The following is a 26,448-nucleotide window of genomic DNA, read 5'->3' as shown; positions in this document are numbered from 1 at the left end:
GACCTTCTAAGGTCCCCCTGGGCCCAGTGACTTTGAGTACCTGGTCCTCCTTTACATTTCACTGAGTACCTGTGTGTGTCCGTGCTCACAGGTGCTCACATTTTTTTTTTTCCTCCTTTGATCCTTAGAAGTTTATGCAAGGTGCTGTTATTTTTTCCATTTTATAGATGAAACTGAGCTTGAGTTTCAGTGATTTACCTGGGTTTGTATAAGAGGTAAAGCCAGGGTATTAAAAGATCAACTGAGGCATACTAAATATTGTTTCCAGATGTTTATCTTAGCACGCGTGCACACACACGTGTGCACGTGCAAGAGCAAGCGTGGGGGAGGGGCAGAGAGAGAGAAGGAGACAGAGGATCCAAAGCAGTCTCTGTACTGACAGCAGAGAGCCTGATGCGGGGATCGAACCCACAAACCGTGAGATCATGACCCGATCCAAAGTCAGATACTTAACCGACTGAGCCACCCAAGTTCCCCCATATTAAACATTTTAAGAGCTTGTTTGAACAAAAAATCGACTAGAATCAGACTGTGTCCAGTCTAGCAGATGGAAAGGGTCCCAGAGGAGAAGACTTTTATCGGCAAAATTGGGCAGATTACCTAGCTAGGGCTGAACAGGTGATTCTTGACTGACAGTTTAAGATGATTTTCTGGGGGAGGCAAAACTGTCATTAAGTCTCAAGTTCAGTGATGTGGGACTTAGTATAAGCAACTCCCCTTTGGGCCCATTTTCTTGTTTTCAGCAGAGGTCTGATCTGACTTCACACTTGTAACTACTCAAACATTTTCTCCTTGTCACAAAATAGATGTTCACGGAAGTTACCCTTGATGTGCCAACCATAAACCTGCTTGGCAGTGGGGAGAATAAGGAGATCTGGGCCCCTACCTAAGGTCTTGTACCTCCTAATTTTTCTAGGTAGAACTGAAGAAGGACCCTACCACCTTGCCTTAAGTCACACCTTCTCCTGCTGGAAAGGGGGACTGTCCATACCCCACGCTTGGGACCGTCTCTGAGGGCTTCTCCCTGATAAATCACGTTGCTCTATAATCTTTTCTGAGAAATCTGACCCAGGGTTAATCCTTTAACTAGCATCCACTACTCAGGCTTCCTGGGCAAGGGAGCATCCTTAAACAAGCATGCGCAAGGGTTTGCCTTGGGTGTTGTGAATTTTAATAAGCAATCTACAGGTTATATAGCCACTCACCTGCAGTGGTCTGGGATTGGCCCTAAGAAACCAAAACCACAAACCTTTTTACCATTTAAAAAAAAAAAAAATCACTCCTAAGCCTGCCAGAGTGATTGATTACATTTCCTCATCCGAATCTCTGGCCTTTAAACCATTGATGATCCTATTTAGAGATGTAAATGTTAGCTGGGAACAGTGATTCTCACCAGGCCATCCCTGGAAAGCGGCGAGCCTGGGACCTAACAAGCCTGATGGAAAGAAACGAGTCAGGGGAGTTGGGAGCACCCTGGTCGGGGTGAGACAAGGTCAGGCCCGGTGCCTGGGAAGGTCCCCCGTGCAGGGAGACCACTGTAAGTAGGGCCAGTTGAGGCACCTTCAGGGGCAAGGGGGAGTCGGTGTGGGGGGCCAGGAGGGGCCAGGAAGCTGTGCACCGTAAGGTTAGAGAGACCTTCACCAAAACCCAGGAGGCCTGTGCGGGAGGAGGGATGACGCATGACAAATTCCCCATTGGGTGCTGCAAAGGGACACCATGAACTAACTCCCCGTCTACCCACTTGGCCCTGTGGGTAGACCCCTGCACTCTCTTAGCCGGAAGTAACCTAACCTGGGTTCAGGCTCACTCTATCCCGTCCCTTCTCTCGCCGGGAGGCAGGCCTTGGCACCTCTAGGCCTTCCTCGGAAGGAGTCCCCTTACCCTAGAAAGCACTGGTAGGAGTCTAGATTTTATTGAAGATTTCAGAGGGGAGCATTTATAGTGTACAACTTTATTAAATGCCTCACGATCTTGTCTCCAGGGTTTCTCCCTCCTCCCATCCCACAACCTCTCCGCTTCCCAGTCTGTGGAGTTCCAAACCTCCCCTCCCTCTTCTGAATTCACTTTTTCTCATGCAAAGCATTTAATCTCCGTCTCCACTCCCCTACATTTGCATCCCCTGGCTCCTTCTTCTGCGTAACAAAGAAACCTCCTTGGGGAAGGTGGGGGTGGGAATAAGTGACATAATTTTTTCCCATTTCACCTTTTGTATCCTAGTGGCATTTAACAATCAGTTTTCCAAGGAAAAAAATCCTGATGAATAGCACTTGATGTTTTCCGTGGTAACTCCTTCTATCAAGGCTGACTTTACCAAAATGACCACTCTGCACAGGGTTGGGAAGAGATGTGCTCTGTTTCCTTCACACAGATCTAAGAGATGTAAATAACCCGAAGAGCCTAAACAATAGTAAAATGTCATAAAGTAGGAAACAAGGAGTTTTGAGTAGTACCACCTTTATGAAATTTAATTGTTTTATATAGTTTTTCAAAAATTATACTGTATGTAAATTAAACTGTTTATACAGTTCTAGAAAGGCCAAATGAACCTGTAATGACATAAAGCAGATCCGTGTTAGCTTTGCAACCTTAGTAGAGCTGAGGGATAGACTCTAAAGTGTTGCAAGGTATCCTGAGAAACTTAACAGAAACCCATGGGGGAGGGGAAGAAAAAAAAAAAAAAGAGATTAGAGTGGGAGAGAGCCAAAGCTTAAGAGACTCTTAAAAACTGAGAACAAATTGAGGGTTGATGGGTGGTGGGAGGGAGGGGAGAGTGGGTGATAGGTATTGAGGAGGGCACCTTTTGGGATGAGCACTGGGTGTTGTATGGAAACCAATCTGACAATAAATTTCATATATATTGAAAACAAAAAAATAAAGTGTTGCAAGGAAGTTCCTGGGGCTGGGAGAAACTTTGTTGTCTTGATTGTAGGGATGATTTCATGGGTCAGAACTCATCGAATTGTACACTATCAGTATATTCAGGTTGTGGTATGTCAATTAAATCTCAATAAGATTGGAAAAGGAATTTTAATGAGACAATTTTAAATATTTTTCAGACTGTTCAGTTTTTATTATTATTTTTTTTAATTTTAGAGCGTGAGAACATGAGCAGGGGAGAGGGGCAGAGGGAGAAAGAGAATCTCAAGCAGGCTCCATGCTGAGTGTGGAGCCCAACGCGGGGCTTGATCCCACAACGCGGGGATCATGACCTGAGCCTGAAATCAAGAGTCAAACGCTCCATCGACTGAGCCCCCGCCAGGTCCCTGCAGACAGTTCACTTTTCTAAGTTAAGCTTGAGGATCCACAAGAACGACATTTTTGCTTCATGTATTTATTTTTTTTAAGTTACGGCCTTATTTTGAGGAAAATGCAGTGCCATATATTTAGGGTTGGGGATAATATAAAAATAATTCCATTTCAATGGGCTTTTTTTCCCCCGCTATAAATTCAGGGGTGTCTCAGATCACCACAGGTTCTTTTGTCACTGGTTCTGTAATCATAATTGTGGATGAAGTGGCCTTTGGGGATTCAGAATCCCTCCAGAAAAACACTGGAGAGGGACCAGCAATATCTAATCGCAGAGATCATGTTAATCCCTTCCGAGAATATTTTGAATAATTTTAGATCAATTTGGTAATGCAAAGTTGGACAAGCAAAAAACTGCCCAAAGATGAAAACCCAGTCTTTGAATTAAAGAATAAAATTTTAGACACTTTATTGAAAACCAGTTCACCCATTTCTCTCCTCCCCCCCCCCCCCCCCCTCCGCTGGCAACCACCAATCTGTTCTTTTTATCCATGAGCTTGTTTTTTAAGATTCCACATACAGGAGAGATGATCCGGTGTTTGTCTTTCTCTGTCTGACTTCTTTTACTTCCCATAAATGACCTCGGGGTGCATCTGTGTTGAAACAAATGACAAGATTTCATTCCTTTTTGTTGCTGAATAATACTCCTATAGGTGTATCAAGATTGCTTTATCCATTTGTCTGTGGTGGCTCGTTTCCATACCTTTGTTACTGTAAATAATGCAGTGCACGTGGGGTGAATGTATCATTTCATGTCAGTGTGTTTTGTCCGGGTAGATGCCCAGAAGTGGAGTTGCTGGATCATCTGGTATTTTTAGTCTTAATTTTTGGAGGAACCTCCACACTGCTTTCTGTAGTGGCTGCAGCAGGTGACATTGCCACCAGCAGTGAAGCAGAGCTTCCTTCCCCCCCCCCCCCCCTTCCTCGCCAATAGTTACTTGTGCTTTGGAAAAAGCTCTTCTGACAGGTGTGAGGTGATCTCGCCTTGAAGTTTTGATTTGCGTTCCCCTGATGGTTACTGATAAGCATCTTTGCAACCACCTGTTGGCCACCTGTAGGTCGATCTCGGAAAAGTGCCTGTTGAGATCTTTCTGGTTTTTTAGTCACATTCGGTTTTTTGTGATTGGATTTTAGGAGGTCTTAATAGATCTTGGATATTAGCCCCTTATGAGCTATATGATTTGTAAATAAATATCTTCTCCCCTTCAGTAGGTTGCCTTCCTTTGTTGATGATTCTCTTTGTTGTGCAGGAGCCTTTTAGTTTCATGTAGCCCTGCTTGTTTGTTGTTAAGTATTGAGGTGTAAGTCACATAGGCTGTTAGTTTCAGATGTACAACGTAGGAATTCAGTATTTGTATACACTGCAAGATGATCACCACAGTAAGGCTAGTTACCCGACACCATACAAAGTTAATACCATACTATTCATTGTGTTCCTCATGCTGTACGTGAGCTCATGACTTATTTAAGAGGACATTTGTATTTGATTCTCCTTCAACTGTTTACCCCCTTTTCCCTCACCTCTGGCAACCACCAACCCGTTCTCTGTATCTGTGAGTCTGCATTTGTTTGTTTTGTCTTTGCTTTTGGTGTCCGATTCAATGAATCGTTGCCAAGACCTATGGCAAGGAGCTTACCTCCTGTTCCTCCCGCCCCCCAGGACTTTTATGGTTTCAGGTCTTACATTCAAGTCTTTAATCCATTTGAGGCACTTTTTGTGTATAGCATGACAGTGGTCCAGTTTCATTCTTTCTGCATGTGGCTGTCAAATGTCTGTTTTTATGCCAATAAAAACTGTTCGGATTACTCTAGCATTGTAATATAGTTTGAAATCAGACCATGTGATGCCTTCAGTTTTGTTCTTAAGATTGCTTTGGCTATTCAGGGTCTTGTGTGGTTCCATACACGCTTTAGGATTGTTCTATTTCTGTGGAGAATGTCACTGGAATTTTAATAGCAATTCATTGAATGTGTATATTGATTTGGGTAGTGTGAACATTTTAACAGTGTTTTTCCAATCCATGAACATGGACTATCTTTCCATGTGTGTCTTTTTCAATTTTATTAATGGCTTATAGCTTTCAATACACCTGGCTCTTCACCTTGGTGGTTAAATTTATTCCTAAGTATTTTATTCTTTTTGATGGTATTTTTCTAATTTCTCTTAGAAATTCAAGCCATTATAAATACTGACTGTTTTTAACAACCAGCTCACAAAGGTTCATAAAACTTATCGACTCTCCTGACCCAGTATGAGCCCACTCTAGTAGACCATTGTATGTTTTGTGTGTGTATGTATCTTGTTACATAGCTTTTAAATGCCCACTGTTAAGAGGGTCCTGCTACTATGCTCCTGGAAAAGGTCTCAGCAAAATGTTACCTACCAGTTCCTGTTCTAGGCCTTGTGCACTGACTGGTCTGAAAGATAGGTGAAACACCATCCTGATTTCATTGACTTTCTAATCTAGGCAATGAAAAGGAACAGATTTACTCACCCATTCTATCTATCCATCTGTCTACTCCTCTCCCCATTTAATCATTCACCTATCTTTTCTCGTACCCACCCGTCCATATGTCCACCCATCTGAACATTAACCAGTCTGTTCCTTCATTTTGCTTCCATTAACCCATCCATTTACCCTCCAGGAAGTCAGCGCGTGCTTGTTGACGAAGCCCCTGCAGTGAGTCCGGCATGACGCCAATGTTTCAAAGATGTTACAACACTTGTGCTCTATTCCGGGGAAGCTCCTGACTGGAGAAAGGTGAATAGGTATAACAGCCATGATAAAAAGCATGTGCAAAGTGCTTTTGGATCCAAGAAGAAGGAACCAGTAACTCTGAGCGTGAGCAAGTGGGCTGGGAAGGGCTTTAGAGGGCTTGACCCTTGGCCCGGGTTTTAGGAGACCGAGTAGACATTTGCCAGGCAGTGGGGTAGTGATGGCACCGCTGGCAGAGAAGACCACGTGGGCAAGAGCGTAGGGTTTGGGGAGCCAGCACACAGGATGTTTGAAGCGTGAGGACCCCAGGATCTCAGAAAAAGGGAGAGAAGTCTGCAGTCGGGTTTGGTGTCTAGGAAAAGGGGCCATCCTACTGAGTGGAGGGGATGAGGGAGGACATGCCAGACCAGAAACCGCCCCCCTTCCAGCGGTGACTGAAGGTTGGCATGGCACGGAGCCTCTGCTGTGAGTGGTGGGCCAGAGGGGTTGGTAGTCGGGGACCTGGAGACGAGGCAGCAAAGGAAACGGACATATGAAGGTACCACCTGTGTGCCAGACGCTGTGCTAAGCGTCTTGGAAACATTATTTCTGTTCTCATGATGGACACCATAGTCCTCATGATAGATAACAGATGGATGGCCCATTTTCCAGAAACGGAAGCTGAGGCCCAGAGAGAGGTCGTTTGCCCATGGTGAAAAGGCCCTGGTGTGCTCTGTGTCCAAACACATGTGGGGTTCTTGAGCTGTGATATCCAGTCACTGTCGATTCAACAATCCTGCGAAGAGGAAACCGACTTGAGAGGTCAAGCAGCCTGTCAGAGGTCACACGGGACTCCAAGGTCTTGGTTGGGCCTGGTGGGGCCCAAAGTCCTGGGGGTGCTGTGCCTGTCTAGCTGAGCTGAGGCCTTGGGGCTGGATGGAGTGGCCAAGAAGCACAATTGGTGGTATCCCCTCTACCTGTGGTCTGCAGATGAGGGGACTGTGGCTTTTTGGAGGCCAGATGGAGGCTAATACATAAAAGGCACATTGATGAGCAGACTGGAGAGTGCCCGAATACTCTCTCAGGTGGTTGTCAGCCCCTCAGGTGTGGCTGCCCTGCCAGGCATCCCTGAAAAGCTCTTGAGTTTTGAGATGGTTGCTATCAAGAGAGTGTTTGCAGCGGCTGCCTCAGCTTCTGGGAAGGGTCTGATTTCCATCACAGCCACGGAGGAAGCCCTGGGAAGGAGGGCATGTGTATTCAGTAACTAATGAACCTAGGAAGGGAGAAAAAAATACTCCAGACCTTTCTAGTGGGCTAGGACATCTGGCTGTCTCGGAGCCACCAGACCTTGTGGTTGATGTGCCAATCCTGTGCCTAAGGTTGGAGGGGGTGGGGAGGAAGCCCTGCAGAGGGGGCCCTGATTTTGTTCTCAAGCAACCAGTAAGCATTCCAGTCTTGATCCTTGGGTGGCCTTATTTGGCTTTTAGGCAGGCCCAAGGGAGACTTGGATCCACATTTTGCTGTTGTGAGAGGTGGTGGCTGTGGGGCGAGGCTTTCTGGGTCAAGTGGAGGATCCCCTTTTATTAGCTGTGTGACCCTGGGCACATGTCTTAACCTTTTAGAGCTTCTGTTTTCCAGTGTATAATATGGAGGTGATCATTCATTTATACAACAGGTATTTAGTGAGCACCGAATACACGCTGGGCATTCTACCAGATGTTTGGGGAAAATGCAATGAGTAAAACAGCTAAGAATTCCTGTCCTCTGGGAGCTGGCACTCCCGTGGGGAGAGCCTATAGATGAGAGCACAGGTATAAGACACATGGCGCACAGTAGGCCCTCCACAGAAGCGCACACCCCTCGCAGCAGGTGGTCGTGATCAAGTGAGGAAAAGAAGGGAGAGTCCCACCTCTCCCGTGAGGTATGGTGCGTGCACCTCCTGTTCCAGGACGACAGCAGCAAGAGAGGGGATCCCAGGCATTACTCCATGGTGTGGGATAAGCAGGAACCTATGTACTCATCCTGGAGAGTTCACCAGCCTGGTGTATTTATTTTTTTAAAGACCGTTTCAAAACCTCTGAAGCTGCTGTGCACACCCACCTGTGGCTTGTCATTGCTCCTGACAGACAATGCCATCATTGTACGGCTGTGGGGCTATTTCCAGGCATGGCCCCTAGATCCGCACAGGGTCCTAGGCCAGCCTTGCCCTACTTCAGACTGGAAGAGCTGGGGCACCTGACTCCTGAGCATTTCCCGATTCAGGGGCAGCCCGACCATGGTAACTCGTGTTATATTGGCATTTCAGTTTTTACTATAGTGACGCTGCTGTGAATCATGTCAGCCTTGCGCTTTGGTGACATGGGAAAGTGTCCGTTCCACTCTTAGATCTGTTGGTCCTGAGTGACAAGCGGCCAGCTCTGTTCCCAGGGGCAGGAGAGGGTGACACTGTGGCTATTATGCAATAATAGCCCTTGTTGCTTTTCCCACACTACCGTGACAGTTGACCTTCTGTGGATGGTGATTCCTTGGGTGGGCCTCTCTTTTTTTTTTTTTTTTAATTTTTTTTTTTCAACGTTTTTTATTTATTTTTGGGACAGAGAGAGACAGAGCATGAACGGGGGAGGGGCAGAGAGAGAGGGAGACACAGAATCGGAAACAGGCTCCAGGCTCTGAGCCATCAGCCCAGAGCCCGACGCGGGGCTCGAACTCCCGGACCTCGAGATCGTGACTTGGCCGAAGTCGGACGCTTAACCGACTGTGCCATCCAGGCGCCCCAAGGGTGGGCCTCTCAGTAGCAGTGGAAAGTTTCCAAGAGCCAGTCACTGACTTTAAACCCTGCATACATTTCATGTGATCTTGGGAGAGTCCTTTCAGCTCTGAGCCTCAACTTTCTCATCTGTAGAATGGGGCAAATAGTATCTTCCTCACAAGTGAGCGGGGCACTAAAGGAGTCCATTGTTTGCAGGGTGTTCACCTTGTAGGTCATCATCTTCATGGTAATTAGAATCCTAGCTAACATACCTACTATGTGCCAGGCATTGTTAGGTGATCTCTGCTCAATCTCAGAATAAACTGAATAGGTGGTTGACTCATTTTACAAATGAGGAAACTTAGGCTTGGATAGTTGAAGTAACTTGCCCAGGATAAGTCTGCCGGGAAGCAGTCGAGGCATGGTCGGAACTAAAGTGGTCTGACTCTAGAAGGCGTTCTTTTACTCCGTTCATCGCAGGCATCTGGCCGATGGGCGTTGCTGTCCTACACAAGACCACAGCAAGAGCAGAACCTGGCACAGGTCGTGCTCAGACTGTTGCCGTCAAGGCGTGCATGTGGCTTGAAGTGGTTTATGTTGATTTGATATTCGGAGGTCAAGTAGGAGGAAGGATGGTGCCAGAATGTGGAGCAAGATGGAAACCCAGAGCAATGAAATCCGGCAGTGGGGTCCTCCCTCCCAGTGCTCCTATCTTCTGGCTCCAGAGAAAGAGGTCTATTCCTTGGTATATATATAAGTGCATGTTAGAAAATGTAGGTTGAGAGTGGACAGTACTATTCTGTATGTGCCCAGGTAAGGGATCTAGAACCCAGTCAATGTCTCACTCAGTGCTCTTGGAGCCCAGCTTTCTCGCACTCTTATCTGACTGGAGACTGACCAAAAGCCTTCCCTATTGAACCTTGGGGCAGCCCAAAGGTGTGCCACAGAATCCTTCTGCTTTCGTATCTTCGTTGCTGGAGAAGTCTCTTCAAAGTTCTTGCTTGAACGTTAACTTTGTACCCAATTTTAAAGGACTCTGGGATCTTTTAAGGAGGGCTCAGCAGGCCCTAAGGGCATCTGTGTGTGCATCAAAACGCTGTTACCTATGCTAATGTCTGTGGGCCATCAAGAGAAAAAAGTAAAATTAGGTTAATTTAAGAAGCAGGGATCATGATAATCCATTTGGGAAAGATTTCCAAATAGGTATGGCTCTCAGAAGGATCAACTCTGAGCAATCTAGAATGATTTATTCCCCTAACTTAGTCAAGGGTTTGTTGACTTGAATATCAGTAACCCCCACTTACTTAATACTGTGTGCCAGACATTGTGTTAACCACTTACATACATGTTCTTCTTTAGTCCATAAAGCAACCCTGTGTATCACTGCCACACAAGTGAGGGACGCAGATGCTCAGCAGGGCCGTGACTCACCAAGGCCACCCAGCTGGTAAGACGCAGAGCCAGACCTCCGCCCTGGTCCGTGCCAGCTCCTGAGACTGCCCTTGTATAGACACTCTGTCCTCGTGATGGCTGTGGTTGATGGAAAAACCACAAACGACCTGAGTAATGCATCAGATGGCCGAGATGGGGATGGAAGGAGAGTCCTTGCCCTTCAGGGTGGGCATGTTGTGAGCACTGGGGACGCAGAACAGAACTGGATTCTTCTCTTGAGAAACCAGGGGGCAGGGCCACTCGTCCAGCCCGGCCTCTCCTGTGCCGTGTGATCTTGAACAAAGAGATTGACTTCTCTGTGTGCCACCTCTTTCTCCAGTGTGTAGGGATACCATTTCACCTGAGTGTTTGTTTTGAGGCACTGGTTTTATTTATTTATTTTAAATTTTTACCTCTTTAGAGAGCATGTGAGCCTGAGCTGGGGAGGGGCAGAGAGAGAGAGGGAGAGAGAGAATCCCAAGCAGGCTCCGTGCTCTCAGCATTGTCCCATGAACCATGAGATCATGACCTGAGCCGAAATCCAAAATCGGGTGCTTAACCGACTCAGCCACCCTGGCACCCCTCGAGGCAGTGGTTTTAAACAAGGCAGAGGTCTATATTGAGAGAGGGGGTGTGGGGGAAAAGGTCAGCAGCTACTCCGACGCCCCTCACCCATCCCATGCAGTTAAAGGTCCTGTGGACACGTGGCTGCACCTGTGGGTAGGTGCCATGCTCCTTGCTAGATGCTGGAGATGCAGCAGTCAATGTGTTTCCAGCTTTGCCCTTGATAACAGATGGTACGTTTTGATTTTCTTGAAACTGTTAGTCATTGAATAGTTATTCTTTGTGGTATTCAGGCACTAGGTGAGCGCTCTAGATGTTGTTGCAATATCGTTCTTCTACTTCAGAACCATCAGAACTAAGCCATTTAATCACATACTGCCTAGTCATGGAAATACTGGGTTGATGACGTGGCCAAAGTCTGGAGCCAGACCTCCACTGAACTGTAGCCAAACAGCAGCATTTCCTTTGCACCTGCTTGACTGGAAACCACCTCCGATGCTACATGACTGGTTGACTTTAATCTCCGCCTTGGCACTTCCTTCTGAAAGCTTGGTTCTATTGTCTCTCTCCTGGAATGGCTGTCCTCCTGCCCACTGCCTTCTGGGTCCATCAGGCTGTCCGGCATACTGGTCTGGGGATTTCTAGCTGAGTTGTAAATGGCCCCAACTTTTGGTGCAGTTCCTCAGTGGAATTGTTCTTGGGTTTCGCGGAGTGCTACCCCCGCCCCTTCACTGAGGGCTAATTGCCGTATAAATTTAGCAACATTATCCCCACTGATTGAGCGCAGTGCAATTATTATTGGTTTTCTTGTTACAACTAATAATCAGGTTTTTGACTTCAATTGATCTGTCAGAATTTTCCTGCTTTGATTTCTGCCTCTGTGATACGGAATGATGTGGATACGGAATGATTGCTTATAAGCAAACAAATGACGCACTCCTTGAAATTCTGTCAGGGGTAATAAGTGAGTCAAAACGAATTCGCTCTTCAGCTGTCATTGCCTGCTTTCCCCCTTTTATCTCTTCCAGCTTCTGACAGCAGCTTCTCTCCCTGGCTGAGTGCTTCTGGAGTACTGATTCTCCTGTTAGGAGGGGGTGGGGGAAGAGGCAGCTGGTGAGATGAAGGACCGAGTGAGAAAGGCTCCTCAGGTACTAGTGTAGAGTTATTCTGGAGCTTTGTTCTAGAATGATCTGATTTGGAGGTGGAGGTGGGAATGGTGGTTGCGCTCTTTCCTACCATGAGGTCCTTTTTTTCTCCATTGCCACTGGAAGCTCGGAGAACGAGGATCACTCGGGGTAGCAACATCCGCAGCCCCCAAGTCTTTACCCCCGTGGAGCTCTCCATCCGAGTTGCTCTGGAACAGCTGATTCTGGGACGCTGAGGCTTGGACAGGAAGCCCTGCGTGCTCTAGCCCTGGCTTAAAATCTTTGAAACACGCATCGCTGCAATTCCTGTGAGTTGCCAAAGCTGATGGAGTCCTATGACTAGGGATGTTGTGAGTTCATTTTCCAAGGGTGCCCCTTGAAAGAATGGTACTCCATGCACATGCTACTGAAAGAGCAAGTGAGGGAGATGGGGCTGAATAATGTCTCTGCTTAGCCTGGCCCCTAAAAATGGGTTCTTACAATGAATCTAGGTGTTTGCTTGTGACTTCTTTAAAACGTTGAGAGCTGGGGAGAAAGGAGGGGAGGGGAAACTCCGGATAATTAATGACTCTTATTGGATGGGTCCTGATTAATGAGCTTGAGCCACAGAATGATTTATTTTCTCTGTCCCTTCCTGTTTGAATCAATAACGAGCTATGAAATCCTGGTTTGAGGATTTGCTGAGGACTTACATTATTTATCTCCAATGTAATTGGTTTCCCGGAGATTTGCCCTCTTTCTCTGTGTTCAGCTCAACTTGGCAACCACATACGGCCCCCTGCTGTGGGCCCGCACCTAGGGAGGCACTGCTGAGCAGCAAAGATGGGTGGGACATGCATGGTCTCTGCCCACATCTGGTGGTGAAGGTGGGAAGATGGCACCGACGTACATGTTATCTACAGTCTCTGCATCGTGTGTAGCTCAGGATGCAGTCGGGAAATCCAGAGTGACCTCCTGGAGGGACTGACCTAGAAATTGAGCCTTGCCAGGTGACACTGGTGGAGGTACTCAGGCAGATAGGATGGCGTGAATTCAGAGATGGGGAATTGTGGGGTCAAGTTTTCCTGAAGGTGATGGTAATCATGACCACTGAGCACTTGGTATGGTGGGCGTGGTCTCTCATTCGGTCCCTGTAACACTGGCAAATCTTTTCTGTAAAGAGCTGGATGGTAAATATTTAAAGCTTTACGGGCCAAAAGTTCTCTGTCACAGCTGCTCAACTGTGCCACTGTGGCATGAAAGCATCCAAAGATGACAAGTGAGTGTGGCTGTGTTCCAAATAGAGCTTTGTTTACAAAAAAACAGATGGTCAGCTGGGTTTGGCCTGGGTCACAGTTTGCCAGCTGTTTTACAATACCTTAGGTATAATCCCCATTTTATGGAGGGTAAAACTGAGATACAGAAAGGTTAATGGAAATTCATTTGCCTGGGGCTGAGGGCCAGCTGTACTTGGTCATTTCCAAAGCCTATCCTCTTAACTTCCACATACACCGCCTCCCCCGCAAGGGTTGAGCGCGGTCTGGGATAGAGTGGGTGGATCAGACTGCCTTGAATAGCAGTGTGAAAAGCCAGACTTGAATTCAGTGGGAAGTGGGGAGCTGTTGATGAGTTGTTTTTTTTTTTTGAGCAGGAGCACAACTTCCTAGAGCTGTGCTCTGGGAAGACAAAGTTGCAGTGGTGTGTGGTAGGCTAAGGTGAAAGAAAGGCTCTTCTTTTACATAGTTTTTGGGTAGAGAAGCTCACTTCTTCGGCAGAGCCATTTCTGACCACTGTAGAAGTTCTCCTTGGTATACCAGATACCCACATGGCCCCACCATGGCTCCAAGGTGAGTGAGTGTGTGTGTGTGTGTGTGTGTGTGTGTGTGTGTGTACACACATATACTTGTTGAAAGAAGTTTGCTTAACTGCTGGATTGTGTGGACACGCAGTCTTGTTTTGGAGAGTAGATCTATTTTTTTTTTTTTTTCAACGTTTATTTATTTTTGGGACAGAGAGAGACCGAGCATGAGACAGAGCATGAACAGGGGAGGGGCAGAGAGAGAGGAAGACAGAATCGGAAACAGGCTCCAGGCTCCGAGCCATCCGCCCAGAGCCTGACACGGGGCTCGAACTCACGGACCGCGAGATCGTGACCTGGCTGAAGTCGGACGCTTAACCGACTGCGCCACCCAGGCGCCCGAGAGTAGATCTATTTTAAAATACCTTTAACTTCCAGGAAGAGAATGAGCAAGAGGTACCAGCATCACCTCCCACTCAGCAGTATCCTTGTCCATGACCCCTTCTCCCCTCAGCTGATGACCTTGGGGGTGGATGGCTTTAAGCTTTGGAATGTTTCCACAGTCCTTCAGACGTAGCTTGTGGGATCCCTGTAGTGCTTGGGTGCATCTCCTAGCTGGGGAAGGGAGCTTGGCTCTAGGAACCAGCCTGGTCAATCTCTGACCTCCTTTTCTTTCAGTCCGTCATAGTTTGTGATTCCAGATGGTGGATGGTTCACTCCTGAAATTCTACCTTGTGAGGGAGATGGAGGAGTCGTCCCTGAATCGTCTGTGTCCTGGAGGTTCAGGGGAGAGGCTGGGCTGATTTTGTTCTGGCCCATTTCATAATGCTGGTAGCCACATTTCTAAATACTTTATTTACTGAACACTTCGCATGTGGCAGATGCTATGCCCTTTAGATGTAAAAGTCTTCCTAACTGCTTTCTGAAGTAGTCTTTCTTATGCCCATCTTCCAGCTGAGTAAACTGAAGCTCAGACAAGTTGAGTAACTTGCCCCGGGGCATTCAGACAGCAAGGGATAGAACTAGGCTTTGGGTTTTTGTTTATTTATTGTTCAATTCTTTCAGCCGGAACATAACTGAATAGGGGAATGAGCCTAGAGTCCGTAGGAGGGTGTCATGGAGGAGGTAAAAGCTAGGAATAACATTTGTATTTGTATTCAGAGAAGGAGCATTGTTGAATGTCTAAGGGATTACAGAGCCAGTCAGCCTGGGTTCAAATCCTGGCTCTGCCACTTGTTACCTCGGACAAGTTAGTTTACCTCTCTACGTTTCACATTTCTCTGGAAAAAAAAAAAAAAATAGACCTAACAATGGTATCCACCTCCTAGAATAAGTATTAAATGAATTAATATGTGCAAAGTGTTTATACTGGTGCCTGGTATATAGTAGGCACTATAGGTCATTTATTAAGCTCCTACTGTGCATAAATCCCTTTTTTTAAAAAAAAAAAAATGTTTTATCACTCAGTCCTCATAATAACTGACAAGTAGATGGTGTTGATCCCATTTCATGGCTAAGAAAAACTAGCTTCAGTGAGTTTAAAGAGCTTGCCTGAGGTCCTTCATCCATTCTTCACAGACACATATTGAGAACTATGTGCTTAATGCTGTAACCACCTTGGACACATCACTGGACAAAAGGGATCCAAATCCCTACGCCATGGAACCTCCAGAACTGGGACTTGAACCCGGGGCTGCCTCTTTCCCTTCTCATGTTTTTTCTCTCCCTCTTAACAATCTAATAATCCTTGGCATTTAGGACTGGCCGTAAAATGACCAAGATGGCTCCCCATGTCCTTCGCTTTCTCGGTGATCACAGAATCGAAAATGATCTTGCTTTATTAGGCTTTTGATCTCTGACAACTTGAGAATCCTAGGGCAGGAAAGTAACATGGATTTAAGGATTAGATGCCTTGGACCGAGGTGTGACACAGAATCATCCTGCGGCGTATCTCTTCAGCTCGTGGGTCTCTGCAGTGGAAGACCCAGCTCTGAGGTTGGGGGTGGGAATAGCCAGGGGGTGTCTGTCCCCTGTTCTTGATGAAGTAGGAAGTGCTTCTCTGCCTTGCCCGTTTTAGAATGAGGCTCCCTAACGGGTCCACTCTGTGATTCCAGGCCCTGGCCTGTTGTCCCATTTTACGAGCCTCAAGGGGCAGTGCCCCATTGCTTGAGATTGCTCTGGGCCCATTGGAAGAATAGAATGGAGGAGAGCCAGGGTGAGGGGAAGGCTCCCCCTGCTCTAGAAGTCACACACAAGATCCCCGAGCAGGCCTGCTGGAGATACAGTGATCACCTCTATTTGGGTGGAGACGTCATGGGAGTTAGTATGTGAACTTGTTACTAATAGATGGACCAGCAGGGGTACGGTATTCTCTTTTGAGCAGTCATTTGTTCGTATCCCTGTAGGGGAGAAGAAAGGGTGCCGATCTATAGGGCCTGCATGTCCCTCCGTAGACTCACAAATCTGTGGAACCTAGCACTCAAAATTGACGAGGTGTCTAATTTTGTTTTTTGGCCCTTTTTTTTTTTTTTTTTTTTTTTTCCAGTTAGGGAGAAGGATCTCAGGTGAGTTTTCTTGTGCTGTTCTGCAAGAAAAGATTCTCTTGTAGTGACAGTTCTGTGACAGGAGCAGGTCTGTATGTCCCCAAAGGGGGTCTGCTTTCCTGATCCCATGGGTGACCTAGCCTCTGCCTTTCAGGATGCTGTGTGCACCAGTGCTGTGTTTAAATATGTCAGAATTTGCTGGGTTTTTAAAATTCTTATTAGTCACAGAATCCCAACAGTGAAAATGATGCTGGGCTTTTAAATGAAACCGATTACATTCGAGGCGATCGTGAGGCCGTAAATAACGCCACTCACACACGAGTAATTGAGGGGCTCTGTGTTTGTATACTTGGCTTCTTTACAAGGGACCCAGGCTCCTGAGAGCTCCGCTAACTCAATAGCGCTCCTTACCCTGAAATGGCCCATTAAAAGATGCCTGTTGGGTGGTAACCTCCCCATACGTTTTCTCAATAAAGAGAAAAAGATGGGCAGGGGCGGGGGGAAGGGGGGTGATGGCGGTGGGGCGGGGGAGGCTTCTCTTGCCTTTAGAGGCACTGCCTCTCAAAGCCGTCTGGAGCAGACTGTTGAGTTCTGTGTCCCCATCCCATTCAGGCCTTTGCATGCTTTGAAGCTTTCTTTAGCTTTTCCCTGCCTCTTGATGGCAGAGCTCTCAATAGGCGAAAGCCCGGCTATGGGTAGCTGAATGGCCCTCAGCACGAGGCTCTGCATGTTAATGGCACCGGCTGGCCCAGGGTAGCGAGCTGGTGGGACCCTGGCTGCTGCGCAGGCCCCAGCAGCTGCCTCTGACACGGGATAGATCTGAGCGGGTTCCTAAAGTTGCCTCTTTGGTTTTGTTTTTGCAGATCTACACGGACTGGGCCAATCATTATTTAGCCAAGTCGGGCCACAAACGTCTCATCAAGGACCTCCAGCAAGATGTGACAGACGGCGTCCTCCTGGCTCAGATTATCCAGGTTGTGGGTAAGAGTGGGTTTTACGTCGGGGATTGAGGAGTTACGGTGGAGACCTAGAAGGGGTTGTTGAGCTGGGCAAGGGGCATGGCACACTGAAATCTCAGGAGAATACAGTGTTTCTGCCACGTGGGTTGACCATTTATTCGATTCTGTTTTGTGCTTGGGGGTCGTGGGTGCCAGCTTGCTTTTTCCGATAAGAGGACCCCCTTGATGCTCGGAGAAGGGCTGGAGGGAAGTGCTGATGGTTTGGGGAGGGCTCTCTGTCCCTTTCTTGCCCCTGATCTGTCTGGCTTTCCATTCCCCCCTCTGATGGTATTTTTTTTTTTAACGGGTTATTTTGGAAATAAATATTTCCAAATATTTGGTAAATACCAAAAACAAAAAAATGCACTACTCGACTGGTTTAGTCCTGCCAACTTTAATTGGGACTGAGAAATCAAAGGATTGAATTTTGCAGAAGGTTGGTTTTGGTTTTAATGCTGGGGGAAGGGAGCTGGGGCCGCATGCTTGGGAGAAAGGGCTCTCCCTGGGAAGGCAGGCACAGGCTGGGCGCAGCTCTGCCTCCAGCCTTAAAGACTTAAGGGAAGTGCCCCCTGCATCCCTGCTTGAGAGCTCAGACTCAGGAGGCAGGAGGTCAATTAGATGACATTAGGCTGATTGTTGTCGCTGGCAGCTTCTGTGGCTGCCTCATGCCCAGGGAAAAGGCATAAGGACAGAAACCCCAGCCCCTTGGGCATGTGTTGTGTTGGAAGAGTTGCTTATTGTTCCAGTGTGAGAAAAGTGGCCTTTAATAGTTGTAGCCCTGCTCACGTCTGTGGAGATTGTACCTAGAAACATAGGCAAGCTGGCCTTGGCTGATGACTTTTGGAGAACTGCTGCCACTCAGATACAAGGGTCCCTGATGTCCTAAGATGGGTTTCTTAAGATGAGCTTGAGCCTGGTTCCCCTTCTCTGTCTTCCCCCCCCCCCCCCCTTGTGTTAGCTGCCTCTTGCCATGTAACACAGGGCCACACACTTTGCACGTACGTATCGTCTCGTGGTTTCTGGGGGTCGGAATGCAAGCATGGCTTGGCCGGTGCCTCTGCAAGGCTGTAGTCAAGATGTAGGCCTGGGCTGGGTCCTCACACGGAGGTTCGACTGGGGAGGGGACCAGGTTCACTCCGTGTTGGTAGGATTCACTTCCTTGCAGTTATAGGAGGTAAGTCTTGATTTCTTACTGTTGGCTAGAAGTCTTTGCTCTCAGAAATCCCTCTCGGCTCCTTGCCATGTGCATCTCTTAGTGTGGTTGTTTTTTAATTTAATGTCTGTATATATTTTTGAGACCGCACACACGTGTGAGTGAGCAGGGGAGGAGCAGAGAGACAGGGAGGCAGAGGATCCGAAGTGGTCTCTGAGCTGACAGCAGAGAGCCCGATGTGAGGCTTGCACTCAAAAACCATAAGATCGTGATCCGAGCTGAAGTCGGATGCTTAACCAACTGAGCCACCCAGGTGCCCACCCCCTCCTGCTGCCAGTGTGGTTGCTTTCATTTTTTTCAACGCCAGAAAGGGGGAAAGTTTCTAGAGCAAGTTGGCTAGCAATTTGTCATCTACGATGTAACATGACTGTGGGAGTGACATCCCATGTCCTTTGCCATATTTTGTTGGTTAAAAGCAAATCGCAGGTCCTGTCCTACTCGATGCGAGGGGACGGTACAAGGGCTCGAAGCTGAGTGGGAGGAGAGTTGGGGGTCTTCTAGAAGTCTGTCCACTACACTTATTCCTTTTCATCTCTTTCTCCTCCCACGCTTTTTCCCCCACAAACTTTTCTGAGAATTGTTGACCCTGAATGTCACTTGCGTTTCAGGTGTACAACATAGTGACTCAACTCCATTGTTGTACTCACCGCAGGTGTAGCTACGATCTGTCCCCATACAATGCAATTGTATTATTATTGACTATATTCCCTATGCTGTGCCTTTTATCCCCATGACTCATTCATTCTGTAACTGGAGGCCTGTATCTCCCACTCCCTTTCACCCATTTTGCCTTTTCCACCCCCTCCCCTTCCCTCTTCCTCTGTGGCCATCTTGGACTGGAACCTATTTTTTCTTCCTCGCACTCTTCATCACTCGTGCTAGTCTTTGACATTTCTTTACGTTTCCTCAACATCCCTACAAAGTAGGCGAGATTCACCCCATTTTACAGTTGCAAAAACTGAGGCTCACTGAGTCTCAGCTCAGTAGTCTGCAAGGGGATTCTAACCTGGGTTATTTTGCTTCTAAAGCTTCTGTTCCTTGTTCTGCTATATCATATATCTCCCCTCTCAATCTAGAGACACGGAACCCCGTACAAGAATCTACCTCCCTTCACTTCGCGTTAGTAGCTATTTCTGGAGTCCTGACTGTGTGCCAGCGTTGTGCTCCAAGCTAGGAATAAAGAGACAAGTGTGCAAGGCCTGTAACCTTGGAAGAAAGAGCAGCATCTTCTTGGTGAGGTCCTCAGAGAAGAGAGGACTTGCACTTGAGTGGAGTTTTGATCTCCACATCAACCGTGTCCCATTCGATACGTTAGCAGCACGACTGTGGCTGAATCTGGGGGCTGTGCAGGATTTCTGCCAGGACCTTCTCTGCTTCCAGCCCAGGGAGCAAGAGATAAAGGGGAAAGGGTGAAAGCAAGAGGCCTCACTCTCATCCCAGCTTCCTTGCTTCCAACCATGGGCCCTCAGAGCCCTTTTCCTCCGCTGCCTCTGTTTCTCTGTCTTTAAAATAGGCATGGCCTGATTTTTGTAGTAGCAGTCTTAGGAAGTGCAAGGTAGGTATCGAACATGAAACTTGTTTGGAAACCAGTGTTCCTGGTAACCGCCCTCTAGAAAGGTAGGCGTACGAGGATGACAAGGCTTTGGTATCCGTGTTAGAGTGTGCATGATAGATGCGTTAGGTCTGTCAGGGCTCAGAAGAGGTGAACGGTAGGTAGCACGGGTGTCCAGAATTGACGAAGTATGGTGCTACGGAAATGTCTGCCAGCACAGTTTTTATCCTTGCTCACGGGGAGGCTTCCCTGAATGTATTGAGATGATATGAATTTGCCTAGACAGTGACCTTTCTAGGCCTAAGCCACTGGACCAGTTTCAGGGCCTCTCGTTAGTCCCAGCGGCCGGCTGCATGTGAAGCCCCCAGGTTGCTTTCCCTCGCCCCTCCAAGCGAGGCTTGGTTCTGCCGGGGACTCTATGAGCAAGGCGGGCATTAGCACCTCTGTCTCTGCCCTGGACTTTACTGGGCTTACACCCTGTGCTCTGTGTGTAGAGGACAGAGACCCAGAAAGTGAGGAGCTGAAAAGGTAGGTACACGTAGGAGTTCTACGTGACTACTCCAGATTGTTTATCAGCCAGTTCAGAGCATTTAATCTTTGAGGGTCTTGTGAATACCTCTCGGTGCAGGAGGGGAGTAGCATTTTCTGACCAGGATCCTGAATTATTGACCAATTGTACTCTTTACTTTGAAGTCCATGCCTTCTCCCACACGTGTCCTTTGAAATAAAATGTAAAAAGGTACATATGTATGTGTGTATGTATGTAACATACACATATGTGCATGTGTATCTCCGTTGGTCTAAGATTTTCCCAGAATTGGAGTCCGTTGTGTGCTGGACAGAATTTTGGTGTTAGAGTTGTTTTGGCTGATGAGCCCCCACTCATTCTGGAAAAGTCCCTATCTTCCCTAGCTCCCCCAGGCAGAGCTGGAGGGACTCTCCTCTGTCATTCCATTGGTTTCTGTGTTGGGCCTGGGTCTGAGTGGTCTTTTTTGGCTCCTGGCATTTAACCTGGCGGCCGGCGTGCAATGATGGTCAAGAAAAATCAAGAGGACTAGGGATTAGATGTTCACTCATTACAGCTCCTGCTTCTACAAGCCTGGCTGGATTGTGTCCAACGGGTGGCTGGATGTTTTCCCTTGTCAGCAGTTAGTATTCTTCTGAATATGCCTCTAAACTAGATGTCATGCTCTCTTCCTTCCCAGGATTCTGTCGCAGGTCTCAACTCAAAGGTTTGGAAGGGATCTCTAAAAGCCCCAACCTGATACATGGTTTTTTTTCTAGAAAGAGCAGTCAACAGACAGTTAAATACTTCCTGTGATGGGCAGCTTACTACTTCCCCAATCAGCTAGTTCTGTTGATGGCGATTTGGAATCCTTCTGAACCTTTTCTTTGACTAGGTCAAAATCCACCCTCCTTGGTGGTATCTCCCTGTAAGTGCTAGTTGTACCCTCTGTGGCTATGAAGAATGACCGTAATCTGAGACCGGAGCCTCAAAATTGAGGACAGTTGTGGATTAGAACTGTGAAATAAAATAGGAATTCCTATATAATAGGGATAGGAATCTGTACTGACAGAAACATCTATTGGGAGAAGACCGGACTTCGCTGTACTGGAGAACACTGACTAACAAATACAGAGGAGGTTGCAACCATGATGGTAAAGATTAGTTAAGGCAAGAATCCATGGATGCTGACATCTGGAGGAGAAAGTTTGAGGGGCAAGCTATTTGCGTGGTCTCAAAGTGTCTCTCCGCTGATGGCTTATTAGTTGTAAGGGGAAGGTATCCACACAGGGGAGTATCCAGATGTCATGACCAGGAGATCAAAATTGTGTCATTGGCAAGGGGTAGATGGATGTCCTGTGCTTGCTGATGTGATGCCCTGAGAAGAACATAACATCACTTATGTTGAATTCCAGTCAGGGATGGAAAGCCTGAAACTAATCATGAGGAATCTTCGACAAACTCCAATTGTAGAACTTTCTATTACAAAAAAAAAAAAAAAAAAAAGGCCTATATTGTTCAAAACTATCACTTCTGTGAAAGCCAAAGGCTGAGAAATTGTTCCAATATAAAGGAGATTTAACAGCTGTGACAACTACATGTGCTACTAGATCCTGATTAGGGGACTAAAATGCTATAAAGGACCTTTTTAAGGCAGTTGGCACAATTGGAATGTTCTAATTGTACCATGAGATAGTATATATTTGCAAAGAACAAGGATGTTAGTTAAGTATAAGGGGCAAAGGACATGATCTATGTAGTCTAAACTAAAATGATTTCAGAAAAATATACACACATACATACAGAGGAGAGGGAGGGAGGAGATGAGAATGGATGGTATATGTGGATTTTCTGTACTATTCCTGTGACTTTTCTGTCAGCGTGAAGTTACTTCAAAGTAGAAAAAAGAACACATTGAAAAGAAGGCCCATCAGAGGCACCTGACTGGCTCTTGGTTTCGGCTCAGGTCATGATCTTGCGTTTCATGAGTTCGAGCCCCACATTGGGCTCCACACTGACAGTGCGGAGCCTGCTCAGGATTTTCTCTCTCCCTTTCCCCTTGCCCCTCTCCTGCTTGTGCTCATGGGTTGCACATGCGCTAGCTCGCTCTCTCTCTCTCAAAACAAATTCGAAAAATGATAGATAAATAAGAGCAGGCCCATCAAAACTTAAAAGCAGAGAGATGGTCCCTTTGAGAGGACAACCCCTATCTAGGCCGGGGAGTATAATACATAATGATTGAGGACCAGTGGTGCTGTGAGACCTGATCCATGATAGAGTATAGGGGGTAGAATCAAGGAAGGGTTCCTTGAGGAATTTACCTTTAAGCCAAGACCTCAAACTTGGAGTTAGCTAGGTGGAGCAGTCGGGAGGGCATTCCTGGCAGATGAAGAGTGTGCAGGGATGCTTGGAGGGTAGAGAGCCAAAGGGTCAATGAGGCAAAATCAGGCAGGCTGCCAGGCACAGGGGAGCGAATTCTGGGCTTCTGCCTTAGCACCGAGGCTAGTGGTTGAAGAGTTAATTTTTCACAGCGGGGAGTGCCATGATCAGATGTGTGGCTTGAAGGGAACCCTGAAGTGTTAACCATAGACACTGCTCCTGAGTCTTCAGCTACCCTGGATAGATCAATTCTAGAGTCCATCTACCTATCCCAGGAGTTGGGTTTCTCGGGTAGTGGGATGATTTGGAGCCCACGCTTTTATACCATCGCTCTGCCCTTTAGGCAGAAATGGATCTTTCCCTCCTGCCTTTCGTGTCCTGCTTTCCGTGACCGAGGGTCCGGTCTCTGTTCAACCTCTTATTAGTGTGATTATCTTCTGGAGTCATGAGCTGCCCAAAGCCGGCAGTTGCCTGCCAGCCCATCACGGTGCCATCGCCATGAGTTATTAGAGAGGTTTACGAGGCCAGGATAAACAGCATGAATCAAGAGGGAGAGACAGGCCTCCCTCCTCCAGCTTACATTGCTGTCACTCAGGGAGAATGCCAGAAGGGGGTGGAAGGAGGGTAGGGGAAAAGGGGTGGGAGGCAGGGATGAAAGGAGAGAGAAGGAGGGAAATAGGATGAACAAAAGAGGATTGGAGAGAAGGAGGAAGCAAGGACAGAGGATAGGGGAAGAGATTTCCCATCAGAGGTGACGAGAGCTGATAGCAGCCCATTTTCCGTCACCATTTGGGTGGCCTCTGAGCACAACCAGGAAATTCAGACAACACCTAGGATTGTGCCCTCTTTCCATTGATGACCTGCTACTGTTGTGTGTCTTTGGGTAAGTCCTCTGCCTTGCTGGGCAGCCAGTTTCTCTCTCTCCTGTTGGCCGGGCTGCCAGCTGCCCTGTGCATGGATGCATATGAGATGTTGTCATCCCTTCCAAAGAAGTCTGCTGGAAAGCAATGAGCTGGTGCCACTCTCCTTACTTGAAAAGTGCACTGAAGCTTTCCAATTAATAACTTGTCGCCTTGTATGCAGGCAGGTTACCGCATTCATGGATTGAGAAGGTCTTGAACCTGCTAGAATACATAAATGGGCACTGGCACTTAGGGTTGCCAGTTTGAATCGTAGTTGAAGACTTGGGGGACAAATGCCTTTGCTTCTTTGGTTATCTACTTTTGTGTTGCAGCCAAAGACCCCCTACCACAAGTTATCCAAATTCTTCTTCCTTTTCGGCAGAATCAGAACTGCTGTTATTGCTCTGAGTATTTATGACAGTTATGGAAATTCTTGAGAATTTAAGCAAAGGAGAAGTATTTAAATTACATGAAATTGGAAACTAGGAAGTTCAAGACCTTTTTTTGCATTTTTATTAAGCTCTTTGAGTTTGGGCTTAGGCATTTAGTTGATCTCTTCCTGCATATTCTTTAGAGCCTATCCATAGGCTCCACTCCATTGGTTTATTTCTAATGTTGTAAAATGGCATTAAGCTCCTAGGAGCTGCAGTATTTGAATTCAGGCAGCACCTGACTGTGGTTTAGGTGACAGACTACAAAAAGGAAGTAGAGTAACAATTAGACCAAGTCCTTTGGCATTTTTATCTAGATGGTATATAAAGAATCTTTAAAATGATTTCCTAAGATCACAGTTATCCATCCTTTACTTGAATGAGCACTAATGACCTAATGCTGAACTGGGTATTGATCAGAATCTAATGACTTATGACTTTGGCCATCATGAGTATCCAATTGGAAGATACCTTGAGAGGCCTGGATTCTCAGAAGCCACATATTTATTCTCTATTGTTGTATATCAAAACCCAGGGTCTGAGTGCAGGCCTGCCATAATTTCCCTTGTTTGAAGGCATGCCATTTGTCCAGGATCTTTTTTTTTTTTTTCATCTTTAGTATGTGCCTCTGTATTGACAAGTGAAAAGACCATTGCCTCCGAATAGGCAGTTAAACTTTGATTCTTTGAAGCGTTCAGAATACTCATTCCTTAGCTCCTTTCAACAAATATTTGAGTTGGCTTCTGTGTGACCAGCACTGTCTTAAGCTCTGAGGTTACAATAGGAAGCAGATGATAAAGCTTGTTCTTCTGACATGCTAGTGACCTATTCTGACTGATTGTAATTCTGTCATTTTCTGGTGAACTAAAAGAACAGATACCCATGAGTCATCCCATTCACTGGGCATTTCTTATGTGCTTTTTAAAGGCTTTATGGCACCTCTTTTGGGGGTAAGGGAAACGGGTAGAAAAGGCTTCCTAAAATGTCTATCCCACTGTTCTTAATGAGTTGGATTTCTGAAGATTGACATCTTCTAAGGTAGATCATAGAGTGGAGTATCTGTTAGCCTGAGCAAATTCTAAAGAAGGTGTAGATTAGGCTGAATGTATACTAACCAGACTGTCTCCTAGGAATGAGATTTTTAAACAATTTTTTTCTCTTAATATAATTTATTGTCAAATTGGCTTCCATACAACACCCAGTGCTCATTCCAACAAATGCCCTCCTCAGTGCCCATTCCCCATTTTCCCCTCTCCCCCCCACTTCTCCCTTAAACAATTTCTTGATACTAGCTTTATTTCTCCCTTCTTTCTCGAAGTAGAGCACACCAGAGGGGTGGCGGTGGGGGGGGAGTCCAATTGAGGTAATGCCGAGCTGTATTATGTATTAGATTCAGGAGTTCTAAAATTGGAGCTTGGGACACTTTGATTTGGTTATTCTTTTCAGATAGTTTTTAATATCTTTCCTCTTTATGGGGATTTTTGGCATCCTATTCATTAAAATCTGACATGATTGTTTGTTTTTGAAATTTGATTTTGTAAGCACTTCTTGAGCCCCGAACACACAAATGTGAAAACCAAAATCTGTAGGTCTGCCAAGCTTTCAACAGCATAGCTGGTGGAGACCAGAAAAGGAGTTACACCTTAAATGATTCAGACCAAAACAGAGGAAGGTACACAGTGCTGAGAGAACACAGACTTGCATGTGCTTTCTTCTTCTAGGGGTGGGGACCCTAAGTAAAAGGACCAAAGGGACTGGGGAGGAAGCTTACAGGGGCTTCCCGGAGGCAGCAGAACCTCCGTGCTTGACTGTGGACTCCTAGCTGAGTTTGTGGGCTTAACTCAGATGGAGACTTCAGAAAGGAAATTCATATCTTATATACTTTACATAGATGGTATGTATTATTGGGTAAATGATAGCTGCTATTTGTAGGATACATACTGTGTGCTAGGCACTGCATGAAGTATTTTTCTGGCATCCTATAGTCTATCATAGCTCTTCCTCTAGAGCAGGTAGTATTAGCTCCATCCTATAGATGGGGAACCTGTGGCCCAGAGAGGTTGAGGGACATGGCTGAGATCACACAGCTAAGAAGCTATAGATCTGAGATTCAAACGTGGAGGTATCTTTGCCTCCCAAAGCTAGTGCCCCAACCTCTACATATGTTGCTTTTATGTAGTGCTGCTGTGGCAAACTGAAACCCCCCTGCACCCACCATAGATAGCTTGGGCTGTGTCTTATAGGGATTCCTCCTTAC

At 46.7% G+C, this 26,448-nt stretch overlaps 1 protein-coding gene across 17 annotated transcripts in view; it reads left to right on the top strand.

Moving 5' to 3' along the window:
- The window catches only part of NAV2 (neuron navigator 2), a 742,917-nt gene that overhangs the window by 457,619 nt on the left and 258,850 nt on the right, over positions 1–26,448 (top strand). For 16 of the 17 annotated variants that reach the window (XM_040495644.1, XM_040495643.1, XM_040495633.1 and 13 more), the window contains one exon: positions 17,075–17,192. In XM_040495644.1, coding sequence (XP_040351578.1) covers positions 17,075–17,192 — 118 coding nt within the window. The remainder of the gene's footprint in view (positions 1–17,074; positions 17,193–26,448) is intronic. The other variant, XM_040495648.1, reaches the window with a different exon arrangement.

Source organism: Herpailurus yagouaroundi, unplaced genomic scaffold (genome assembly GCF_014898765.1).
Source record: "Herpailurus yagouaroundi ecotype Mexico unplaced genomic scaffold, PumYag 187, whole genome shotgun sequence".
Classification (NCBI taxonomy): domain Eukaryota; kingdom Metazoa; phylum Chordata; class Mammalia; order Carnivora; family Felidae; genus Herpailurus; species Herpailurus yagouaroundi.
Note: the sequence above shows the minus strand (reverse complement) of the source record. Positions and strands in the feature narration are given on the sequence as shown.